The sequence below is a fragment of the Ruditapes philippinarum genome, unplaced genomic scaffold (genome assembly GCF_026571515.1).
Source record: "Ruditapes philippinarum isolate M1 unplaced genomic scaffold, ASM2657151v2 ctg1864_1_1_1_1, whole genome shotgun sequence".
NCBI classification, from domain to species: domain Eukaryota; kingdom Metazoa; phylum Mollusca; class Bivalvia; order Venerida; family Veneridae; genus Ruditapes; species Ruditapes philippinarum.
In genome coordinates, this window is record NW_026866069.1 from 124107 (window position 1) to 147322 (window position 23216).

At 31.7% G+C, this 23216-nt stretch overlaps 1 protein-coding gene across 1 annotated transcript in view; it reads left to right on the forward strand.

Moving 5' to 3' along the window:
- Positions 1 to 986: 986 nt before the first annotated feature.
- LOC132731182 (early endosome antigen 1-like) overlaps positions 987 to 23216 on the forward strand; it is a 47204-nt gene continuing 24974 nt past the window's right edge. The window contains exons 1-8 of the mRNA XM_060717320.1: positions 987 to 1022; positions 1812 to 1862; positions 5793 to 5948; positions 8095 to 8136; positions 14612 to 14752; positions 15304 to 15349; positions 15743 to 15819; positions 21135 to 21899. Of these exons, the coding sequence (XP_060573303.1) occupies positions 987 to 1022; positions 1812 to 1862; positions 5793 to 5948; positions 8095 to 8136; positions 14612 to 14752; positions 15304 to 15349; positions 15743 to 15819; positions 21135 to 21899 (1314 nt within the window). The remainder of the gene's footprint in view (positions 1023 to 1811; positions 1863 to 5792; positions 5949 to 8094; positions 8137 to 14611; positions 14753 to 15303; positions 15350 to 15742; positions 15820 to 21134; positions 21900 to 23216) is intronic.

The window sequence follows — 23216 nt, forward strand, 5'->3', positions numbered from 1 at the left end:
ATTGCACTGATCTACATTTAATAAATTAAACTTTTATTAAATTTGAGGTATAACACCAAAAGAATGTTGAAATAAGAATTGTGAGAAAGTTTGTTACAGTATGACTATCACATTCTGAAATAACAATAGAATTAGGATATTCTGAAGTTCATGACAGTCTCTTTAAAATCATGTTATTTATTTATTTGAATAAGTTTAATATTTTAACCTTACAATATAAGAGGGAAAAAACTAGCAGCCACTCAACAGAGTTCCATTTGCTGTTAGCCTCAACTTTAGTCCACTTTACTATTAAATTTTGTGAAAAGGGTTAATACATTTTTATTACAAATAACTAAAATTGTAATATTTGTAGCAAAAAGGTTGTGTAATTGTAAACATAAATACATAACACATTTAAGTTGCCTATTACATTTTCATACAATTTTTAGCTCGACTTTTTCAAAGAAAAAAAGAGATATTGCTACAGTCACCCTCGAGTCAAGTATTAAACTTGAATTATAATTTGAGCTGCGCCATGACAAAACCAACATAATGCGTTTGCGACCAGCATGGATCCAGACCAGCCTGCTGTTCGCTAGCAGTTTCTCTACTTGTAATAGGGTTTGTAAGCGAACAGCATGGATCCTGATCTGTATCCATGCTGGTCCCAAACACACTCATTGGTTTTGTCATGGCACGGCTCATTTGTTTAAAACAGAAATGTTTTCTAGGAGTATTTTTTACTGCAATAATCTTTCTTCAATGTGTTTAAAAAGAAATAAGAAAAGTCAAAAGTGGTCCCCGCCCTTTCGTGTTTTTTTGGAACCCTCTGAATGTATTAAGAAAAAAAGAGTTACTAAATTTAAAAATTTTTTAAAAACCTTGGTTTTCTTTTTAATGTATAAAAATTGTTTAAATTTTTAAATAAAAATTTATACTTTTTTATGTTGTTTTTTTTATTTTTTTCACTGATTAAATATGATGAAAGGTGAAAGTTTTAAAAGATGCAAAAAAACTTCTCAGGACAACTTAAAGGAAAAGTAATATTGATAGTCAACTTGTTACTCTGGTAAAAAACTTGTTATTATTATGGCGAGCATAATATTGTTTTATTCAACAAGTTCAATAAATTCAGTAATGAACCTACACAAATATAATATTCTATTTATCACATACCCAAAATAAAGACTATAAAGTGAAAAAGAATCATTCTTTCATTGTCGCGCCTATAGTGTAATGCTTACATTTAGCGCATCATTACACAAAAATATAACAAAAATGACATAACGTCAAAATATATGCATGACTGTGCAATACCATTTTCACGGAGTTGCAAAAGCGGCATGAGTGTGTGATAAAGGTTATATATCTTCTGTATCTATATTTGTTCTTGTATCAGTGAGCCTGGAAGAGCTCTGACACAACAGTACGCTTAATTACTTTTTGAGCATATTAAATATTTATATGTAAAAATGTTAGCCTGACTGGTTGATGTGTTGGCGATTATAAGAAAGTGTCTACACAACATAGGATACACATAAAGGCTAAGAAAATATGTGGTAAAATATTGTATATTGTTCAGGCGACATTTTTGATGTTTTTAAAATCGTTCTTGTTGCACCATTGTTTAGGTGCATTTATTAGAATGCAGTGATACAATAGAGAAAACAAGGACAAAATCTATCCCCATATTTTCCCTTTAATGATAACACTTGCTTTTTCTATAGTCTTAATTGTTAATTTGAGAGAGAAAGTTAAGACGTTATCACTTATGTGATTAATTAATGGTTATAATTGTATCTATTTATAAATATACTTTGTTTTTGCAGTTAAACCTTGATGACTTAAAGAAAAGATTAGCACAATTAGAGAATATCACAGTAAGTGTGCTTTTTTATATGCTCGAAAGGGCATATTATGTTATACCCCCTTGCGTCCGTCTGTCTGTCTGTCTGTCTGTCTGCCGTCCGTCCGTCTGTACGTACGTACGTTTGTCCGTCCGTTAGCAATTTGGTTTCCGGAGCATAACTTAAGTTCCATTTGACCCACAATATTCAAACTTCATAGGATGATTGTCCATATTGGGCAAAAGACCCCTATTGATTTTGGGGTCACTAGGTCAAAGGTCAAGGTCACAATTACCTTAAAACCAAAAAACAGTTTCCGGAGCATAACGTAAGTTCCATTTGGCCCACTATATTCAAACTTCATAGGATAATTGTCCATATTGGGTAGAAGACCCCTATTGATTTTGGGTCACAAGGTCAAAGTCACTTTTACCTTAATACTGAAAACAGTTTCTAGAGCATAATTAAAGTTCCAATTGGCCCACAATATTCAAACTTCTTAGGATGATTGTCCATATAAGGTAGAAGACCCCTATTTATTTTGGGATCACAAGGTCAAAGGTTAAGGTCATTATTAATAATTTAAGTATTAATCAACCAACAGCTGTAAAATTTTATAGGATGAACAGCTAATTCCCATGTCTTACAAATGCTTCATCCTTACTAAAATCCGCGCAGTCTGATCAGGATCCATGCTGTTCGCTTACCAACCCTTTTACAAGTGGAGAAACTGATAGCAAACAGCATGGATCCTGATCAGACTGCGCAGATCCAGACTGTGGTCTGGATCCAAGCTTGTCGCAAAATCACTATGTTGGTTTTGTCGTATCGCGGCTCATATCAGGGTGGCCATCTACATGACGTTTTGGATAAAGTGTAGAACTGAAAATGTAGCACCAATTCATGAATATCTTCTATAACACCAAATGGATTTTGTTCAAATAAAAAGCATGACCCTTACATAGAAAAGTACTTTCCACTGTGTGAAGATCTTTTACTTTTTAAAAACTGATTCAGCCAATGAAATACTGTTTTGAGCAACATCCAGCGATTACTTGAAGTCTAGAGACATCACATAAAGTCAGAAACAGTCAAGGAAAGTGCTTATTGTGTAGGGGTTTGTGCATTTTATTTGAGGGAGATCTATTTTATATCAATAAGGATTTTAAGAAGAAAAAATTTTTGAAATGAAGCTAATTTTATAAATTTTCTGATATATATGCTTTGTTAAAGTCATGTTTCTTCACAACCTTGATTATAGCCTCATTTTAGACCTATGTCAGTTATGATGTGGGGGGGGATTCTTTATTATCAGATTGCTTAATATTAGAATAGGTCCAGTCAGTCTGCAAGTACCTTATATTGTGGGCATAGTCAAGCCATAATATCCAGTAACTTTTGAAGAATAAAATAAAGACTCAGTGCCCCAGTTCAGAGATGCAGTAGTTCTCGATTAATAAATGTATGAGAAACATGTGTTTAACATAAAAAGATCTACAAAATTTGCATTTTACGAAGATATATTTCTACAGCTGGAATCTTGTATTAATGTTCAACAATGAAATCACAACATAGGTTGTTGTTTTTTTTAAAACCTGAATTAATAAAAACTTGTTGTTGTTGTCATGAATTTTAAAAGTTATTTGGTCTGAAATCTTAAATTTTCAGTTGAAATAGTGCAGTTTTTGTTTAATTATAGCCCATGGTTTTTGCGACTTTTTAATTTAAATTTCTTAAGCTTCAGGAATATATAAATACAATTTGACAGATTGCATTAGTCATTAATTAACGACTTATGCCATTTCCATATCACAATTTAAACGATTACAAGTTTAATTTATTTCATATATATCCTTGTTTTATCATAAATTTTACATGTGAATCTTATATCTAACTTAACTTGTTTTCCACCGTTAAGATTTCTTACTTGTTATTATATAAGTTTTATGTAGGAGAACTCTTTTAAAAAAATATAAGTGCCGCTTTAAATTAAATGACCTGAATAGAGCTGCAGTAATTTAAACTGTGTGATTTTTGACAGGTGTCAGATAGTTTTACAATCGGGTGACCTTGATACATTAATCTTATGCAAAATAATCTATGTTTTATATATAGGGTGCCTTTAATCAGTTTAATATTGACGAAAAATCATGTTAACTTGTTTATCGATTTGTCCCCGGTGTACATGTTACCATTGTCAATAGATTAACGTCATAATAGATTATAAAATATACAATGTCATTCCTTAACTCTATTTCTGTTTAAAAGTTGAAGAGCTATGTTTTTAGAAAGTATAGAAGTAAATTGTTAAACAATCGATTTTCACCATTATCTGTTGAATTAGTACTTTTATTTCATTTTATTTAAGTAAAAAGTTTTAGTAGTTTTTTATTTAAAAAAAATGGCTACATGTGAAGGCATGTTATTACCTCCCTTTACTTTCTAAGTTTTTAATGTATTTAAAAATTTTATTAATTTAAAGCAAATATTATAAATAAATACAAAGTAAGAAGGTCTTTTAATAAGAATGTTAAAAAACTGTGTACAATAAATATTATTTTAAACAAATATATTAGTATGTATTTTGATAAATTGATAGACTTATATATAGAAAACAATTGATTGGCAATTTAAGTTGGTGCTAACTCTGGTTAGTTGCCATATGACCAAAAATACATCTTTGGAGGCATTTCAGGATAGAAATGTTTATATGAGCTGCGGCATGACAAAACCAACTTTGTGCATTTGCGACCAGTATGGATCCAGACCAGCCTGCGCATCCGTGCAGTCTGATCAGGATCCATACTGATAGCTACAAGTAGAGAAACTGATAGCGAACAGCATGGATCCTGATCAGACTGTGCCGATGCGTTGTGACGCGGCTCATATATTAATCCATCAATCAGTCAATCAAATATCATGCACCTTCACTCCAACCAGTAAACTCAAAATATCAGATGAGTCAAATAAAGAATCTCAGGGGTATTAGGGGCTTTATGCTAAAATAATGGTCCATAAAAACCATGAAACTGTTATCAACTGGACAATTTGGTCACAGAGCTATATTTAAAAAAGTCTCTGGTTTGGTCTGTTTTTAAGTTGATAAAATATGGGAGCAGTTTCTGGCCAGATTCTATAATTATATGTTGCATAGGTATAGGCACATTAATGTTGCTTTTATCAAACAATGTTTCATCAACATAATCTTTGATATTGATCAATGAAAAGTACACTGAAATCTAAAACCTGTTTCTATTACACAACCATTTATAGTATAAGAACATAATTAAAATGGATATACTTGTAGTAGAATAAAGCACAATTAGGACTTGTCCTTGGGATGTGTTCTTTATACCCATGTAAAATATGTATCTTACTTTAATCATTACCATGCTAAGCATCTTAAATGGCCTTAACCACTCATACATTTTAGGTAAAATATTTACTGACTGAAGAGCACACAGTGCATACCACGAAAAATGACTTTCAGTCTGCAGTGGTCAAATGGGTATAGTCTTAGTTGCTGCTAGCAGGTTAAATAATAAATTCAGTAATACATGGGTGATAGAACTCTTAAGCATTTTAATCAAAATACATAGCTTATATCAAATAAACACAATAAGCGTAGATGAACAATTATAATTACAAAAAAATTGACTGCAAAAAAAAAGAAAATTAAAGTGATAGGTTTGGGAATGCCAGTATTAATGAGAATTAAGTATAAAATGTATTCTAGATTTTTTTTTTATTTCAATATTGCTTCAAAATAAAATAAATGACAATAGTAAAGATATATTTTTATTAGTAGGTAAGAAACTTATTCATTATAGTGACATAATTATGTAAACCATATGTTACAAATCAAATTATTTTTCATATCAAATACACCTGGGGACCCAATAGGCTAATAAATCACCTTATAATTATATTTTATTGGAATGTGTTCTATTTTTAAACCATCAGAAAGAGCTCAACGAGAAATTTAGCCAGCTTCCTACTGCGGAGGAATTCAGCACATTTGTAACATGGCCAGCGTTAGAAGACGCACTGAAGGGAATACGGGAGGATTTGACCCCGGCTGAGAGAACTGTCATTGAAATGTCTAGTCAAACGGAACCAGTGAGTCTTATTTTTTTTTTTTTCTCAACATAAATTTAAGCATTTGTCAATAAACATAGCAAAGATTTGTACAATTTCTCACCTTAGTGCTGAAATGGGTTAACTTGTATTAGATTCAATAGGAGTTAACCTGTTACTGCACTAAGGTGACAAATCATGATTGGGTGTTAATTGGCTCATATCATTAAAATGTATTTTTTTTGCAGAAGTTATGTTAGTTGATAATACAAATTTAGATATGCAGACAACATATTTGGGGCTTTTTTATCTCATCTTGCTTTTGAAAAAAATATGTAAAAAAGCAAAACATGAGTATGCAAAAGGATGTAAAAAGATCATTCTTTCTAGTTATAGCCTTTTGTCAGGATACTGAGAGAAAGTTTTTATTAATGGTATTTAACAAAGCCAAAGCAGTAAAACCTTCAACTTTTTTCAATAGATAACCATTTAACACTATATTTCTTTTTAAGGTTAATTTTAAGATTGAAAATAATGGTTTATTTTGGAGATGTACAGTCGTCATTAAGCAATATTTATTCATGTATTATCTTTTTGAAAGGAAAATGTGCTAGTGAATTATTTATACAACATTAATTTCTGTGATTAGAAAGAAGGGAAAAAATACAGAAAAAGAGGAGCACAAAACTTTTATGGGGCCTTTAATGGAAACATCTGAGCATTCTATTTATCATGCCATGTAATATATTTATGAGAGTTTTAATTGATGTTATTTGGAATGTATTGTAAATCTATATACTAGTAATCTAGTCCTTCTTTGCCAGTTTGCTGATTATTGTAAGCAAGATTGATCAATCAACAAAAACCAAGAAATAAATAGAGGATATTGGATGAGTCGTTCAATACTGCATTTATTGAACAAGTTGAATGAAATTAAATTGTGCTAGCCCGTGGCGACCATAATTTTTTTTTATTCAATGAATTCAATAAATTTAGTAATGAAGATACATGAATGTAATACTTCTATTTATCACATACCCAAAATAAGAACTGCTTACAGTTAAAAAGAATATCACTTTCTTAATTGCCGCGGTTAACTTAACATGAAGGCCTTGTCTTTCTGTTGTGTTTGTACATAATGCAAATGACATCAAGTTGAACCGCCTCCGTGGTCGAGGTTTTAGTCGATCACTTCTAATCCAGTTACCTCTCTGGCGTGGGTTTGATCCCCGGGAGATGCTTTGGTAGTTTAGCGCGGAGGAAGGTAATCTAGTACTGGTGTAACTCTCCAGGAACGATGGTTAGGAAACTACCCGCCTACATGACTGAAACACTGAACATTGGAAAAAGGCCTAAAAAAATTAAATGAAACAAACAAACAAAGACATCAAGTCAATATACATGCATGGCCATTCAATACCATTTTTAATGAGTCAAAGAAGTGGAATAGGTATGTGATTAATAATATAAACATCAGCAAAACAGAAGAAAATAAACAAAATACATGTACCTGCAAGTAGCAAAAAGCAATAGTAGTAAATTTAGCTTAGAGTAGGCTTGGCTTAACCAAAGTTTTTCTCAATGAAGAAATTTTGTCTTTTATACTTTTCAAAGCTTTATTGTTAACCAAGCAACATTTTTTTGATGTTTTTTGGGGATGGTTATACAGTAGTTTAGGTAACTTTAATCGGCACCTTAGTGCATTAACAGAATAAGTCCTTCTTAATTTAATAGGAGTTAATCAGTTATTGCACTGTGGCGACATAATGTCTTTTCAGCAATATTGTAGTAATCATGCAAAGTTTTGACACACTGATGTTTTCTATTTTTTCAGAGAAAACTTATAAATGTAAGGCTTGCAGTATACATGAAAAGAATTTAAAAGAAACTTGATTCTATTTGATTAATATTTGCGTTTTGAAGCATGTCTAAAAACAGCAAATAACTGTTTTTTTGTTTTTGTTGTTGTTTTTTTTTCATTTTTGATTGTGTTTGGCTTATTTGATTATTGTTAAAAAGAATTGAGATTTAATAATGAAGCTGACTTAACTAGTTTTTAAAGTTGTTTGAGAAGCCACTTTATTGAGTCAATTCTGCGATGTTTGTGTACTAATAATTATGTTTTCATATTAATATACTAATTTTAACAATAATGTATAATTGAAATTTATTTTCTGGTAAATTTAAGACTGGCAGTGTATCAAACAAAGTAAAAAGTTACGACCAAGTGGTAAATCCTTAGAAATTTTTGGGTTATGGTGATTTTTTTTTGGTGGAAGCCATTGAACTACACTTTTCCACAAACATACACTAGTTTCCAGCATTTATTTTACCATGTGAATATACATGTATAATGTCGTAGATAAATAGAAAAGTCATATTATTAGTAGTTTATCTCTTTCTTTTTATATATATTTTACTGGTACATTCTATTTTAGGCAATATGAACAGCATAAACTTTTCCATATATAGTAGAACTGCTATGTCAATTTTTCTCGATGAAAGAAGATTCATAGCTTGTACCAATTAACAAACAACGCGTAAAGTACAAAAATGTAGACTGCAGTGGATTTTTTTACAAAACAGGGTAGTTACATTCCCCCCAAACAAACATGTCTATATTTGTATATCAGTCACCTCTCAATTTTAGGATAAGCAAAGTATTAACAGAGATACTTACGCAAACAATGATGTACTTAACAAGATATTAGTTCCGAGACAAGTGTCCTCCTCGGGAGATAATGAGATAATTACCTCGTTCGATCATTTTGTAAGGATGGTAAAAAGAGATATTGTATCGCATGGAATGAAGAAAAAAAACATATAAAAAGAGCATGTTATTTTAATTTTAAAGCAAAATGGTAGAAGCATGCTTGTTTGAGATCATTGATTGTTGTTAACACTCGGTTTGAACTAAAATCGATGTCTACCCACTCTGTTGGATTTTCATTTAAGCATTTTTGGTTTTGAGAATAGGGTATTGTTCGTATTTACGATTGCATGCCAACTCATTAATTGTTCAAGCTTGAAATCAACTTTATTGCCCAGCCTTTTTCCTTACAGAAAATTTCATTAATCTGCCATGGGAAATGAATAGTGAATAAGTTATATCAAAGTTTTATATACCTTCATTTCAGTTTCAATATATATTGTCTACTTTACGTCATTCAGCAATATCTATTGAACATTTCAAAATTTTGTATTTCTTTTCTTCTTTTTTTTTTTTTTGCAATAACAAAGCTTGCCAAAGCATTGCATTGTCAATAATATGTCCACTATGCAGATTTTTGAGTTTTGTTATTTTCAAGATTTACTTTCGTTCATTTAATAAACTAAATGTATATTTAAAGTTTTACTTAATTTATAATAACTACCCACTAAATAAGCTTTACTTTATTTATAACTACCCATCAAATTATTTAAGGCATCTAAAACGCTTAATGGGCCATCAAGTGAGACCAGAGTAAGTAACGCACATTTTGCATGATGCGATAAAATTCAATTGTTTCAATATCTTATACTGTTGCAATTACTTGATGCACAAATGTAAAGTATTTCTTTTCGTTTGATTTTTATTTATCATGTTTTGTTTGCATGTAGTTTGTATGTACCTGTTTGATTTGTAGGAAAAACGAGCACTTCATAGGATAAGGGTAAGAATGTATCAAATCACATGAGACAATGTATTAAAATGAGACCGGTTATTGTATATATCTATGAGTAGCATGACATGCATGATAGTCAATTCAAATATAAATATATATTATAAGTATGTTGCACAAAAATTGTCAAATTGCACACTTTTTAAAAAAAAAATCTTTTATTGCATAGATGTAAAAATGTGATTCACTTTTGTCATCTCCATTTTCTCCCATTGTGATCAAACATAATCATCATCATGTAATCATCATCATCAGCAACAACAGCAGTCGTCATCATCATCAACAACAACGACAACAACCAATCTTATCATCGTTGTAACCATCCTTATCCATTATTGTCATCCTAATTATTTTTTCATCCTTATCATAATCAGTTATCATCATTACTGTTTTCATCATTCCTCTTTATCCTCATCATTATCATCAACATTATCATCATCATCATGATATCATAACCATTTATCATTATGACATCATTATCATCATCACCGTGAACAATCATCATGGTCATCATCAACTTCTTCAGCATCAGCAACAAAAACAAAAAATGGCCCATTTTCCTTCTTAAATGAAATCTATTGTAAGGGCATTTCTATTGAAGGGATACAATATCACACTGTCTATTGTTAGAACTATAATTTTTGTTTTATCTTAAGAAACAAAAATTCATTTTTTATTGGAATATTGTAATTTCTTCAGATTTTTTAATTTTTCCCTCAGTTACTCCTTTTTGTTTTTCAGTTGATTTAATGATCACGTGTGCTGTATTATCTCAACTAAGGAAGTGCAATAAGCTCATAGCTGAATTTAAAGATTTGTGCAGCATGTGGTTTTCTGTGACAATTGACCACTGTTTCAAATGATTTATATGAAGAAGTCAGTAGGGAATGTTCAGAATCTATGAGCACTTGTTACATAACTGCTTGTTTGTTATTGACTGAAAAAATGAAAAAAAAATGGTTAAAACTGGCGCATTATCCATCAAAACAAATATATAAACAATGCAAGTGCATGCAGTATATTGCTTAATAATAATCAAGACTCAATAAATCCAGTATAATAATGTTTTGATGGAGAGTTATGACCCTTTGTGTGCTTATGATATAATAAGATCCACTCATTAAGTATGCCATTTTGCCATTTAGTGCCATTTCAATTTTTAACCAGGTTTTCAATTTTGAAAATCCTGGTTATTAGATTGGGGTATGGCGGGCGGATGGGCGGATGGGCAGATGGGCGGATGGGCGGATGGGCGTCAAACGAAATTGTGTCCGCTCTGTAACTCTTCAACCCTTTGAAGAATTTTGATGAAACTTCAGACAAATGTTTACCACATCAAGATGACGTGCAGAACGCATGTTCCGCATGGCTGGCTCCAAGGTCAAGGTCACAGTGACATTAACATTGAAAATCCTGTCCGCTCTGTAACTCTTCAACCCTTTGAAGAATTTTGATGAAACTTCAGACAAATGTTTACCACATCAAGATGACGTGCAGAACGCATGTTCCGCATGGCTGGCTCCTATGTCAAGGTCACAGTGACATTAACATTGAAAATCCTGTTTACATGATTTTAACTTCGGGCGTCAAACGAAATTGTGTCCGCTCTGTAACTCTTCAACCCTTTGAAGAATTTTGATGAAACTTCAGACAAATGTTTACCACATCAAGATGACGTGCAGAACGCATGTTCCGCATGGCTGGCTCCAAGGTCAAGGTCACAGTGACATTAACATTGAAAATCCTGTCCGCTCTGTAACTCTTCAACCCTTTGAAGAATTTTGATGAAACTTCAGACAAATGTTTACCACATCAAGATGACGTGCAGAACGCATGTTCCGCATGGCTGGCTCCAAGGTCAAGGTCACAGTGACATTAACATTGAAAATCCTGTTTACATGATTTTAACTTCGGGCGTCAAACGAAATTGTGTCCGCTCTGTAACTCTTCAACCCTTTGAAGAATTTTGATGAAACTTCAGACAAATGTTTACCACATCAAGATGACGTGCAGAACGCATGTTCCGCATGGCTGGCTCCAAGGTCAAGGTCACAGTGACATTAACATTGAAAATCCTGTCCGCTCTGTAACTCTTCAACCCTTTGAAGAATTTTGATGAAACTTCAGACAAATGTTTACCACATCAAGATGACGTGCAGAACGCATGTTCCGCATGGCTGGCTCCAAGGTCAAGGTCACAGTGACATTAACATTGAAAATCCTGTTTACATGATTTTAACTTGATTTGGCAGTCAAAGGTCATATCATCTTTGGAGGTAATTTAAAAAAGATATGATATATTATTTCATGTCTACTTTGTAACTTGTTTTTCATTATACAGAATTATCAATATAATTATATAGTGAACAAATTCTTCTGTGCTGAACTCGTCCTACATTTCTCAACGGATTTTGTTCAAACTTTCACAGAAGCTTTGTCATCAAGCACCATGGCACATATTGTCGGGGTTTTGTGATTGGATAGTTTTTGACCTAATTATGGCCCTTTGTTTTTTTCCTTATACATAATATTATAGTGAACACTTCTTCAGTGGCAATTCCTCCTACATTATTCATGTTTTACATTGCACATAGTTACATTGTTTGTTGCTTGTATTTGTATTTCAAATACAACATATTTATCTACAATGGTGATAATTGAAAACCTGGTTTCATGGCATTGCCATGTTTCTTGTTACTAGATGTGGTGATAAGACACTGTACTTTAAATTGTTTTGTAGACAATGCTTGGTCACTTACAATGTATATTTGTTCACGGCAGTTGTTTTATCATCAAATTATCCCTTTCCATAAGCCAAATCATTCACTATCATGTCTCATTAATGTAAATGCTTTGTAATTTTCTATTTTCCCCCCACTGTATTTAATGTGAAGGAAAAATTTTCCCTTGAAACTGGGCTGGGTTCTTTTATCTAGCATAATAGCTGTGCTTATTCCTGTGCCAGCTTGACTTTCTACCCGTAGAAAAAAACTTTGTTTTTCTTATATTTTTATTTTAATGAGGATTTAACAATAAATCGTGAGAAAGTTATTGTGAAAAATAATTTCATTTTAAAGTAAATTTCATGTTTTATAACACTAAGATAATTATTTCTATGATAAGCATAAAGCTGATACATTGCTATATCATTGAAACTTCAAGCTTCCTTTACCAGTTTTTTACGCTCCTAACGTTTCCTGTTAATGAACAGTCTTATGGCATTTATATTTTAAAATATTTTCATACATTAAAAAGACTTGCTTTCAATAAGTGCAACTCTTAAGTTGAAATTTAAAAAAAATGAAGTTTCCTCTGTTTGAATAGCCTAGAATAAAGAAACATATTTAAAAGAATTAAAAATTGGTTTAAATAATTTTCTTTGGAAAAAAATTATTGTATAATCAATGACTTCAATGATACTTCATTTAATTTGCAAAATGTCAAAAATTTTTTTTAATCATTTCTTATGTAAGCAAGTATATATTGATGGTTCATGCGTTAAACATTTGCACTTCACATGTTGCAATTCATTATCGCGGACTTGTTGTTTGAGATAGCGTTATTGTAACCAATAGTGATTTTTAAATCACGCTCTTTGTTTGATAACAGGTCTTCGATCCATCTTAAATCACTTGGATCATGATGAATGCGACACTTTATTGTATTTAATCAATTGCGAATTTATTTATTCTATATGATAAATCGTTTTTCAAGGGTTTAATACACTGTTTCACAATCATTATCAAATAGTTGTGTGTCTGAAATTTCACTCGGTCATTATAAAACTGACATGTTTCACCAAACTATTTTTTTGTTGAATGTGTAAATTTTGATTTATGGGATTACAAAGAAAAATATCAATTAGTTTTATTCAATAATGTCCCAACAAAAAAGTTTTCAGGTCTTTTTTTCCCCTTTCTATAGCATGGACCATTAAAAGGCATCTTCCCCTTGGTGAAATTCTTTCAAATCATACCATTGAGTAAAAAATTCACTTATGCTGCATACATGTACAAACATTTCCTATGAAATAGAGAAAATTAGAATCACTTAAGAAAGCCCAACACACTGAATGTTAAGATTTGTTATGAAATAATATACGATTTGCACACTAGCTACTTTTAATTATATTGGTTTGTTTTATTTTTTTATTTTTCTCAGAGATTCTTTATGAAATGGTACATATTGTTCATCTTTAAGGTCCTTAAATATACTGTATTGTATCTAAGCACTGTTATGTTATTCTTAAAATCTAGGGATCTTGTGTTATTTGTTACAATGTTAAATACTTGAACTTTTTCCTTTTTAATGTTAAGATAAAACTCTCTTGGAATTCTATATAGAATGGCTGTTCATATTTTATTCATGTTTATCATGTTTTTATGTTTGTGTTGGATATATGTGAACATGAATAGATGAGACTATAATGAATTAAAAAATAAATAATACTTGAGTGATTAGGCAAAAATATATGTCTATGTCAACAAAACGATATATACAAAATATGTGTGTTTACAGTTAGTACATAAGGAAGTTTCTTTTTTCTTTTGATTTTTTTCTTTATGTAAATTATGGACAGTTTAGCCCTTAGCCTGCTGAATTTCTGAAATAGAAATTTCCAGTTTTTATTTTAGAACTGTACATTATTAATTATGGGGATATCAGGTTGATGATCTTAGATTGGTCCATCAGCAGTATAGAGCCTGGTCAGACTGTAAGAAAGTGCAGGCTGGCATAGCTCTATAGTCTATACTGGTGGCAAAAGCTTTATCTCAGTCAGTTCAAGCAGACTAAAGAAAAATTAAGGGTTAAACACTAAAAGAAATTAGGCAAATTTGGTATTTGGGGCAATAAGAATTGTAGGTGAAAAGAAGAAAAAAAAACACAAACTATGTACAGTACTGTATCATTGTTCAACGAAAGATGTAATATTAAAAGTATAACTTGCATGTATATTTTACTAAACAATTTCATTATTATTATGATATAAAAAAAGGGATTTGTTAAAAAAAAAACAACAACAAACTTTTTAACATATTTTAGCCCTCAAGACCAGGGTCATCTAGACCAGTGTCGAGGATGAGCACACCCGGACCCTCGGAACAACTGCTGGAAATCCTCGAGAGACTCGGCAAACTGGACAGTGATCATATGACCTTGAAGAAGAGAGTCGATGACATTGAGGTTAGTGTACATCAAAAAATGTTCCCGTTTCGCCACATTAATTTCTTCATGCTAGAATAAGGTTAAGAGTTTTTTTATTTGATGAACATTGAATTATTGAAGTAAAAACAATATTTTGGGTATACAGATATACATTCATTATAAAGTTATGCTAATAAAATGGCAGTAAAACTATCAGCACTTGACAACAGTTTAAAAATGGTCATTTGGGAACTGTATAAAGGTCATATATTTAAGGTGAAATGTTGAACAGTATGTTTAGGGTACTGAGGCTGTAGAGTTTTATAGCCTGAACAATTTACTGAACTGGTGAACAAACTGTGATATAAATATAACTAATTATTCTGAAGTATTTTATTATTTAAAATTATAATCAATGTTAAAGTTCATAGACAATTAAAAAGTTGATTGCTTTATTTATTATTGATACTATGATAATTGTTTCTTACTACGCAAGCTCCCCATCGCTGTGGGTTTGAATTCTGACAAAACCCAATTGAAACAAAACTTACTGTAAATATCATGATAAAAATTTTAATTATCTATTGTAGGAAGAATTGAAGAACAAATTAGACAAGTCTGCACTAGAAGGTCTTGGTAAGTATAACATTTACACAATTCCTCTAATTTTTTTAAATCAATTAATCTAAACAAAAATTATTATTATTATTATTCACACAAATTGTGAAGACAAAAAGACTGGGTACAATAGTAAAAATCTTTCATAAGTTGAAACAATTTAATCTAATGTTGAAACAATTCAATCTCTGATAGAGACATTAAAAACAGAGAATTACCATATGCTTTGGGTGACATGTCCGCTACAGGAACTCAACATAGTAAGGGATTAAAATGTTCTGTACTCATAATGCCTGCGTAAAGACTAACCTGGCCGCTGACCGCTGCGTTCCTAATCTGTGGGGCCCTTTAGGCGATTTATGTGTTAGATGAAATGCCTGTTAATAATGATTATATATATCTTGATAAAAGGTGTTCCAGCTGAGCTCTTAGAACAGATTGGAAAACTGAAGGAAGATCTGGACTCATTGGCTGCCATGAGAGAAAAGGTAAGGCAGTATGACATTTTCATATGTAGGACTACTTTACTGACCCTTTGTATATTATTAAATACTTTTTGCTTGTGGTGACGGTTAAGCTACTAACACTGAATAGATTTTAGTGTATCTTGCTTAATATAGCTTTCATTTTTTCATATGTCTATACATTGAAGCTAAGTTTACCAAGAAATACAATTTATGAATATAACCATTTTTTGCCATTATACTTTTGTGGATCTTTATCAAAGACAACTTTTTTCTAATCATATCCATAAAATATAAATATCTTTGAATTATGATTTTAAATATTAAGAAAATGCTCTCATCCTTTTTGAGGTTAAAATGAGGGTAATACTATTGTCTAGTTTGATAATATGATGATGTCTTTAACATTAAGATTGAATCATTTAAAGCACATTTCGTAATCATTTAAAGCACATTTCATAATCAGTTAAAGCACTTTTCATATATAAAATGTTCCAAAATATTTAGCACTTTGTTTGATAAAGATTATCATGTAGGCTTATAAAGATGCTTTGACATTGTAACGTCATTTGTTTATTCTGTTTCTTTTTCTTTATATCTTTATTGCTGCTTACAGAATACTAATTACATAACAAACACAGAGGACGGTAGTCAAAATGATAAACTAATACATAATGATACTTATACTTCATCCAATGTGAGTTCTCTCCCCCTACCCTCACCATTACCCTTGCATGTCAAATCTAGTCACTCCTTTCCATGTATGTCCCAATAGCCTTATTACTTGTATCTCATTGGAAAATGTTTTGTCTCACTCAATATATTTGTTATGTTTCTTCAATACTCTGTTATAGTCTGTTTCAACATTACCCTCTGTGCATGCATCATATGCCTCATAATAAAGGGAGTCATACAATTCAGTTTTGATTGGCAACTTATCAGTCTATTTAATTCATAAACAGTAAACTCCGCCTGTAATGTTATTCAGGAGAATGCCCAATTCATATCGTTACATCCGAATATCGTATATCTGAGAGGCAGCCATTTTGAAAACAAAAAGTCAGGACGGTGGCAACGGCATAATGTTAAAAGCGGTATATCATTATTGGCGTCCGCGCCGACCCGAGACGCCCTTTATGGAATGAAATGCAATGCAAACATATTAAAATGAAATTATCTTATAAGCAATATCGTTATAAGTGGAGTTTACTGTAGCTCATTCTCCTAAGTTGTATTGTTCTTTGGTAATAACAATATTTTTTTTAAAGGCCACATCTTTCTTATTTAGACAGTTTTTGTGTTGGCATGAATATTGTTAAACCAATTATAGAACCCCTGTCTGTGTTTGTCTTTGATTGGTTATTAAGAAAACTTATGTGTCGGTAGGAATAGTTGTTAAACCCTGATTATAGAACTCCTGTCTGTGTTTGTCATGAATTAATTGGTTCGTAAATTGATGGTATCAAATTTCTTGTAGGTTATTATTATTATTACATTTATTCTCTTCTTCCATTATAAATGTTGTATCTTCTTATTTTTATCAATTCTTATTAGTCTTTTACCAGTTTAATCGGAGAAGACTTTAGGTTTACCCTCTGTCCGTCCGTCAGTCCGTAAATCTGGATCCTGTTATAATGCAAAAAGTACTGAAAATATTTTTTATGTATCTTGAAATATGGATAGATGGCAGCCTGGAGAATATGCACATCTTTTTATGCCACTGCAGCATCTGCGATGCGGTGGCATATAGCGATTCACCTGTGTGTGTGTGTGTGTGTGTGTGTGTGTGTTTGTTTGTGTGTGTGTGTGTTATATAGATTATATAGTGAACTTAAAAAATCTTCTTGTGAAAAACCACTAGTCCAATTTCAACCAAACTTGGCAGGATTGATCCTTGGGTGAAGGGCTTCCAAAGTTGTTCAAAGAATTTCATTCCATGCAGAAATCTGGTTGCCATGGCAACCAAAAGGAATTATAAGAATAAATTTAAAAAATCTTCTTGTAAAGACCCAAAAGGCCTAGAGCTTAGATATTTTGCATAAGGCATTGTCTGTTAGACCTCTAACAAGATTGTTCAAATTATAGCCCTGGGGTCAAAATTGGCCCCGCCCCGGGGGTCATTGATTTTCACTATATGTACATATAGTAAAAACATAAAATACCTTCTTGTAAAGACCCAAAAGGCCTAGAGCTTAGATATTTCGCATAAGGCATTGTCTGGTAGACCTCCACCCAGATTGTTCAAATTATAGCCCTGGGGTCAAAAGCGGCCTGCCCCGTGGGTCATTGTTTTTTTCCTTATATGTATATAGTAAAAACTTTAAAAAAATTTCTTCTAGCAATTGACAAATGCTAGAGGTTAGATATTTTAAATGAAACTTTGTGAAGTGAACTTCTAGCAAGATTGTTCAAATTATAGCCCTGGGGTCAAAATTGTTCCCGCCCCGGGGGTCATTGATTTTCAATATATACATATAGTAAAAAATCTTATTGTCTGAAGGTACAAGGCTTAGAGCTTTAATATTTGTTAAATGATATCATCTATAGGTACTCTACCAAAGTTGTTCAAATTTTGCCTCTAGTGTCAAAATTAGCCCCGCCCCGGGGGCCATAGGTTTTCCTTATATGTATATAGTAAAAACTTAAAAAATCATCTTCTCTAAATTTACAAAGGCTAGAGTTAAGATATTTTGCATGAAACATTATGTAGTGAACCTCTAGCAAGATTGTACAAATTAAAGCCCTGGAGTCAAAATTGGCCCCACCCCCAGGGGTCATTGATTTTCACTATGTACATATAGTAAAAAATTAAAAAATCTCCTTCTTGGTAGTAGGTACAAAGCTTAGAGCTTTAATATTTTGTATATAATATCATCAATGGGTCCTCTACTAAAGTTGTTTTAATTATGCCCCTAGTGTTAAAATTGCCCTGCCCCAGAGGCGATAGTTTTCCTTATATGTATAAAGTAAAAACTTGAAAAATTTCCTTCTCTGAATTGAAAAATCTTCTTCTCTGAATTGACAAAGGCTAGAGGTTAAATATATGGCATGAGACTTTGCAAAGTGAACCTTTACCAAGATTGTTCAAATTATAGCCCTGGGGTCAAAGTTGGTTCCGCCCCGGGGGTCATTGATTTTCATTATGTACATATAGTAAAAAAATAAAAAATATTTTTGTCTGAAGGTACAAGGCATAGAGCTTTGTTGTTTGCTATATAATATCATCTATAGGTCCTCTACCAAAGTTGTTAAAATTTTTCCCCTGGTGTCAAAATTGGCCCTGCCCGGGGGCAGTGATTCTCATTATGTACACATAGTAAAAACAGAAAATAAAACAAATGTTTTCTGAACGGGAGAAAGCTACAGCTTAGATATTTGACTTTAAATGTTGTTTGGTGGACCTGTATCAAGATTGTTTTGAATTAAACCCTTGGGTCCAAAATTTTGCCTTGCCCAAGGGGACAGTGACCTACTTTTCTTGTCCTTTGATGTACAGCAATGAAATTTTGATCATGTGCACAGTTTAAGTTGTTAAATTGAACTTTGATATCAGGTGACCTAGATTTAATGATGTGACCTACTTTCTTGTCCTTTGATGTACAGCAGCTATGAAATTTGAACCATGTGCACAGATTAAGATGTAAAGTGAACTTTGATTTCAGCTGACCTAGATTTTGACAAAGTGTCTTACTGTGTTGTCCTTTAATTTAGGCTGTGTGAAATATGACCTTCACCACCAAATTCACTAGACTCGAGTGCATTGATGTATTCCTACTCTGATCTTTTATTGAGTTAACAACAGATTTAACCACTAATCTGATAATAAGAATTAGATAGGTCAGGGATCTATGCATTATGACAATCTTCAAAATTGTATAGAAACAAAAAAAATCTGTTCCTACACTACTGTTTAGTGTTGTATTAATGCGGTGGCATTGCATTTTTCTCAAATGCAATCTTGTTTTTTTTCTTCCTATGTTGAAAAATTTTGTTGCTATTATGGCTTAAAATATATGGCAAATATAACAATATTTGTGATTACTTAAGGCTTATGAGATGGCAGTATGAAGATTATACACATCATTTTAATCTTGACTATAGGGAGTTATATTGAGAGCTGTTCTACTCACCAAGGGTCGGCTACCTCGTCAAGATTTCTGATTCAAGTTTTTATGCTTTTTTACTACAAGCTCTTTATTTCTGAAGTTATTTTACTTCAAACTTAAATTATATGTTTCTGATCATCAACCACATCATATGTGACAAGGTTTACAACTCTTGCACTAAAATTATCAGAATAACATATACTGTCTTTATTTCTTAAAACTTCAAGCTTCATATATTTCTTTCTTAAGTTTCTTATTATCACTCATATCATGTGAGATCAATCAATACTCTTGCTTTACTATTTCCAGAATTGTGTCCCCCTTTGAACTTAGATTTTTTTCTAAAAATTATTATTTTTTACTCCAACTTCCCCATTTCTAATAGGATTTTCTTGAAACTCTCGTATCATAATAATATGATAAGGTTTATAAATTTAGCATCCATATTTCCCAGAATTATCTCCTCAGACTTTGAACTTTTCTTTTTCATTCTTTAATTTCTTATTTCTTCATGAATTCACTTCAAGTTGAAAATAATTACATTCATTATCAACACCTACATCAAATGTGATTAGAATTTTAAGTCTAGCACCTGGGTTTCCATGATCCTTTTCATTTTGAAGTTGAAATTTATTTGAAAATTGTTGTTTTTTATTTTCTTCTTTGTTAAATGGTATTTTTGAAAATTGTTATTTTTTCACTTTTCTTCTTTGTGACTATAAATGGTATTTTCTGTAAACTTAAGATAATTGTTCTTTGTTACACTCACATCATGTTTGACAATGTTCATAAGTCTAGCATCCTTTTTTCAAGAGTTATCTCTTCTTAAGTTTAAGAATTTTGCTTTGAAAAATGTTATATTCTGGTAACAACCAGGGATGTTTAAAGATTTACCCTCAGAGTGTCTGTCAGTCAGTCAGTCTGACTGTCCTTCCATTCCTAAAATCTGTTTCCTGAGATCACTTTTAGAGAACTTGGAATTTTTCCTACAAATTTATTGAAATAGAAAAAAGTTGAAAAGATTTAAAATCATTCATGTCAATCAATCATTTAGCGACGTAATTGAATTACATATGGCCCTTGAAATGTTGCTTGGGTTCTAATTGGTAGAGGACTTATGTATTGCTTGCAATACTATGATTATTGTTTGTTTTTATCTATTTCTTGCTTGCTTCTATCTATTTCTCAATCTTTTCTTTCTCTTTTCTTTTCTCTTCCTTTCTTTCTATCTAGTCTTCTGATACAGACAAAAAGAAACCTAACCCAATATTAGTCTTTGGTTCAGTTGTTAAAATGTTATCAAAGGTGTGCACTACGAAGAGTAGCCATCAACCAGACTCATCTACAGAAACAGAAGCAACAGAAGCAACAGAAACCAATACAGTATCTGCTGAGGATGAGCTTGTAGCAGTATTAAGCGCCTCGGCTGTATCTAATGCTGCCTTAGAAGCTCTGCAAGAAAGAGTTATTGCTTTGGAGGAACAATTTAAATCATTCAAGGAGAATTTAATGGATGACACTGCTTATCAGACTGATGTTTCAGACCTTAATGGTTGGTTGGCACGAATGGAGAGCAAGATTGCTACTAACAATGATGACATTGCTACAACACAAGAAAGTGATGTAGACAGTGGTAAAGGCAGATCTGAAAAGCCTGAAGAAACCACAACCAAAAAAGAAACTAAAGTTATCGAGAAACCAAAGAAGGCTAAAGAGGATGCTGTGATTGAAAGGTTAGAAGAAGAAGCAGGTTTCTCTAGAGAAATGGATGAAATTCTGTGTGATGGGCCAGTAGTAGAAGTGTCTTCTCAGGTGATTTTGTCTGCTCCAGAGCTACAAGCAACCAATGAGAAACTAAAGAATCTTGGTTACACATTAAATGAGCAGCTTCATGCATTAAGGGACAAGGTATTCCTGGTGGATCATGAACTGAAGAGGATGGCTAAAGGAGTTGAATTTGCCCTTATGAGGTCTAAGGCAGCTGGTAATAGTGACATGGTTAGTAAATGGTTCATTTTCAAAGATTTATTGAATTGGTATATTCCTATGTTATATGATAACAGTTATCTTGTTTTGAAAGTTATTATATGTACAGTGTCTGCATAAAGTTGTGAAATGAATTAGTTATTTCCAAAAGCATTCTTTCTTATCCCATTAAGCATTAATCATGTATGTCTCAAAGAATAAGCTGATGTATTATAATTTTAAAAGAATCATTTTATCTGGAAATAAAACATTTTAATTTCCTTGCTTTATATGCAAATTGTTTGGCTCTGTTTTGCTTGTTTTTGGAACTTAAAAGTGGTCACTGTATAGCTTTTTTAAATTTATTAATTGATTCTTTTTTGTAGTTGATTGTCTTTCATTTCATGTTATTGCCAATCTGTATGGCCCTTTTATCAAATTCTTTGATCTGGGCACATTTTATTTTTAGTAATTGAGTCATTGCATGTTCTCTTATAACATGATCATCACCACGCCCACATTATTCAAAAAGAAAGTAGTTTGCTATTGAGTATAAATTCATAAAAACCTATGGCATACATTAAGAAAGCGTCAATATGCCATTTCACCCACACATTTCTTCACAAAATTATATATTTGCTCAAGTAATTTATGTGATAGTTACGTAGTTTACATGTGTTTATCATACCCCATAAACTATATTTACCTTCTCTCAAATTATTTAAATTTAGGACTTTGGCATTGTAGAAATATTGTTATCTATAAAGTTCATGAACGCATGATTTAAATTTTCAAGTGGGTATTTTAAAACAGCCCAAGAATCCCTTTATCTGACCACTTTCAAGATTTGTATTGTGTCTAAAGCTTTTAATAAATGTGAGATCTTAATATTACAAACGCAAAGCTCGATATTTGACCTGAATGCAAGTTCAATTGGTCTGGTGCAATTTCAATAGACTGTGGAAAATTAAATAACTTTGCCTATAGAAAAACTATACATTAGATTTTCATATATAGAAACTAGATTTTCCTCTATCGTGATCTCAAATGTGACGCGTATTAATCAGTTATGATTTTAAGTGTAAATAAAAGTTTGTTTGCTTATTCAATATTTTGCGATGAAATTAAAGCTCATACAAGGCCTTGTATGATATTTAACTTTAGATTTAAAGTAAACAGAGACTTTTCAATGAATGGTCACATTTTGTGACAATTTCGTAAATTGTTTTTCTTTAGTTGGTAAGAGTTGAACCAAATAAGTAAATAGTATAATGTCCAACTTCAATAGGCATTTATAAAAGCCATGTACAGATTGGATTTTGTATTTGGTTTTTATAATGAAAAACCAAT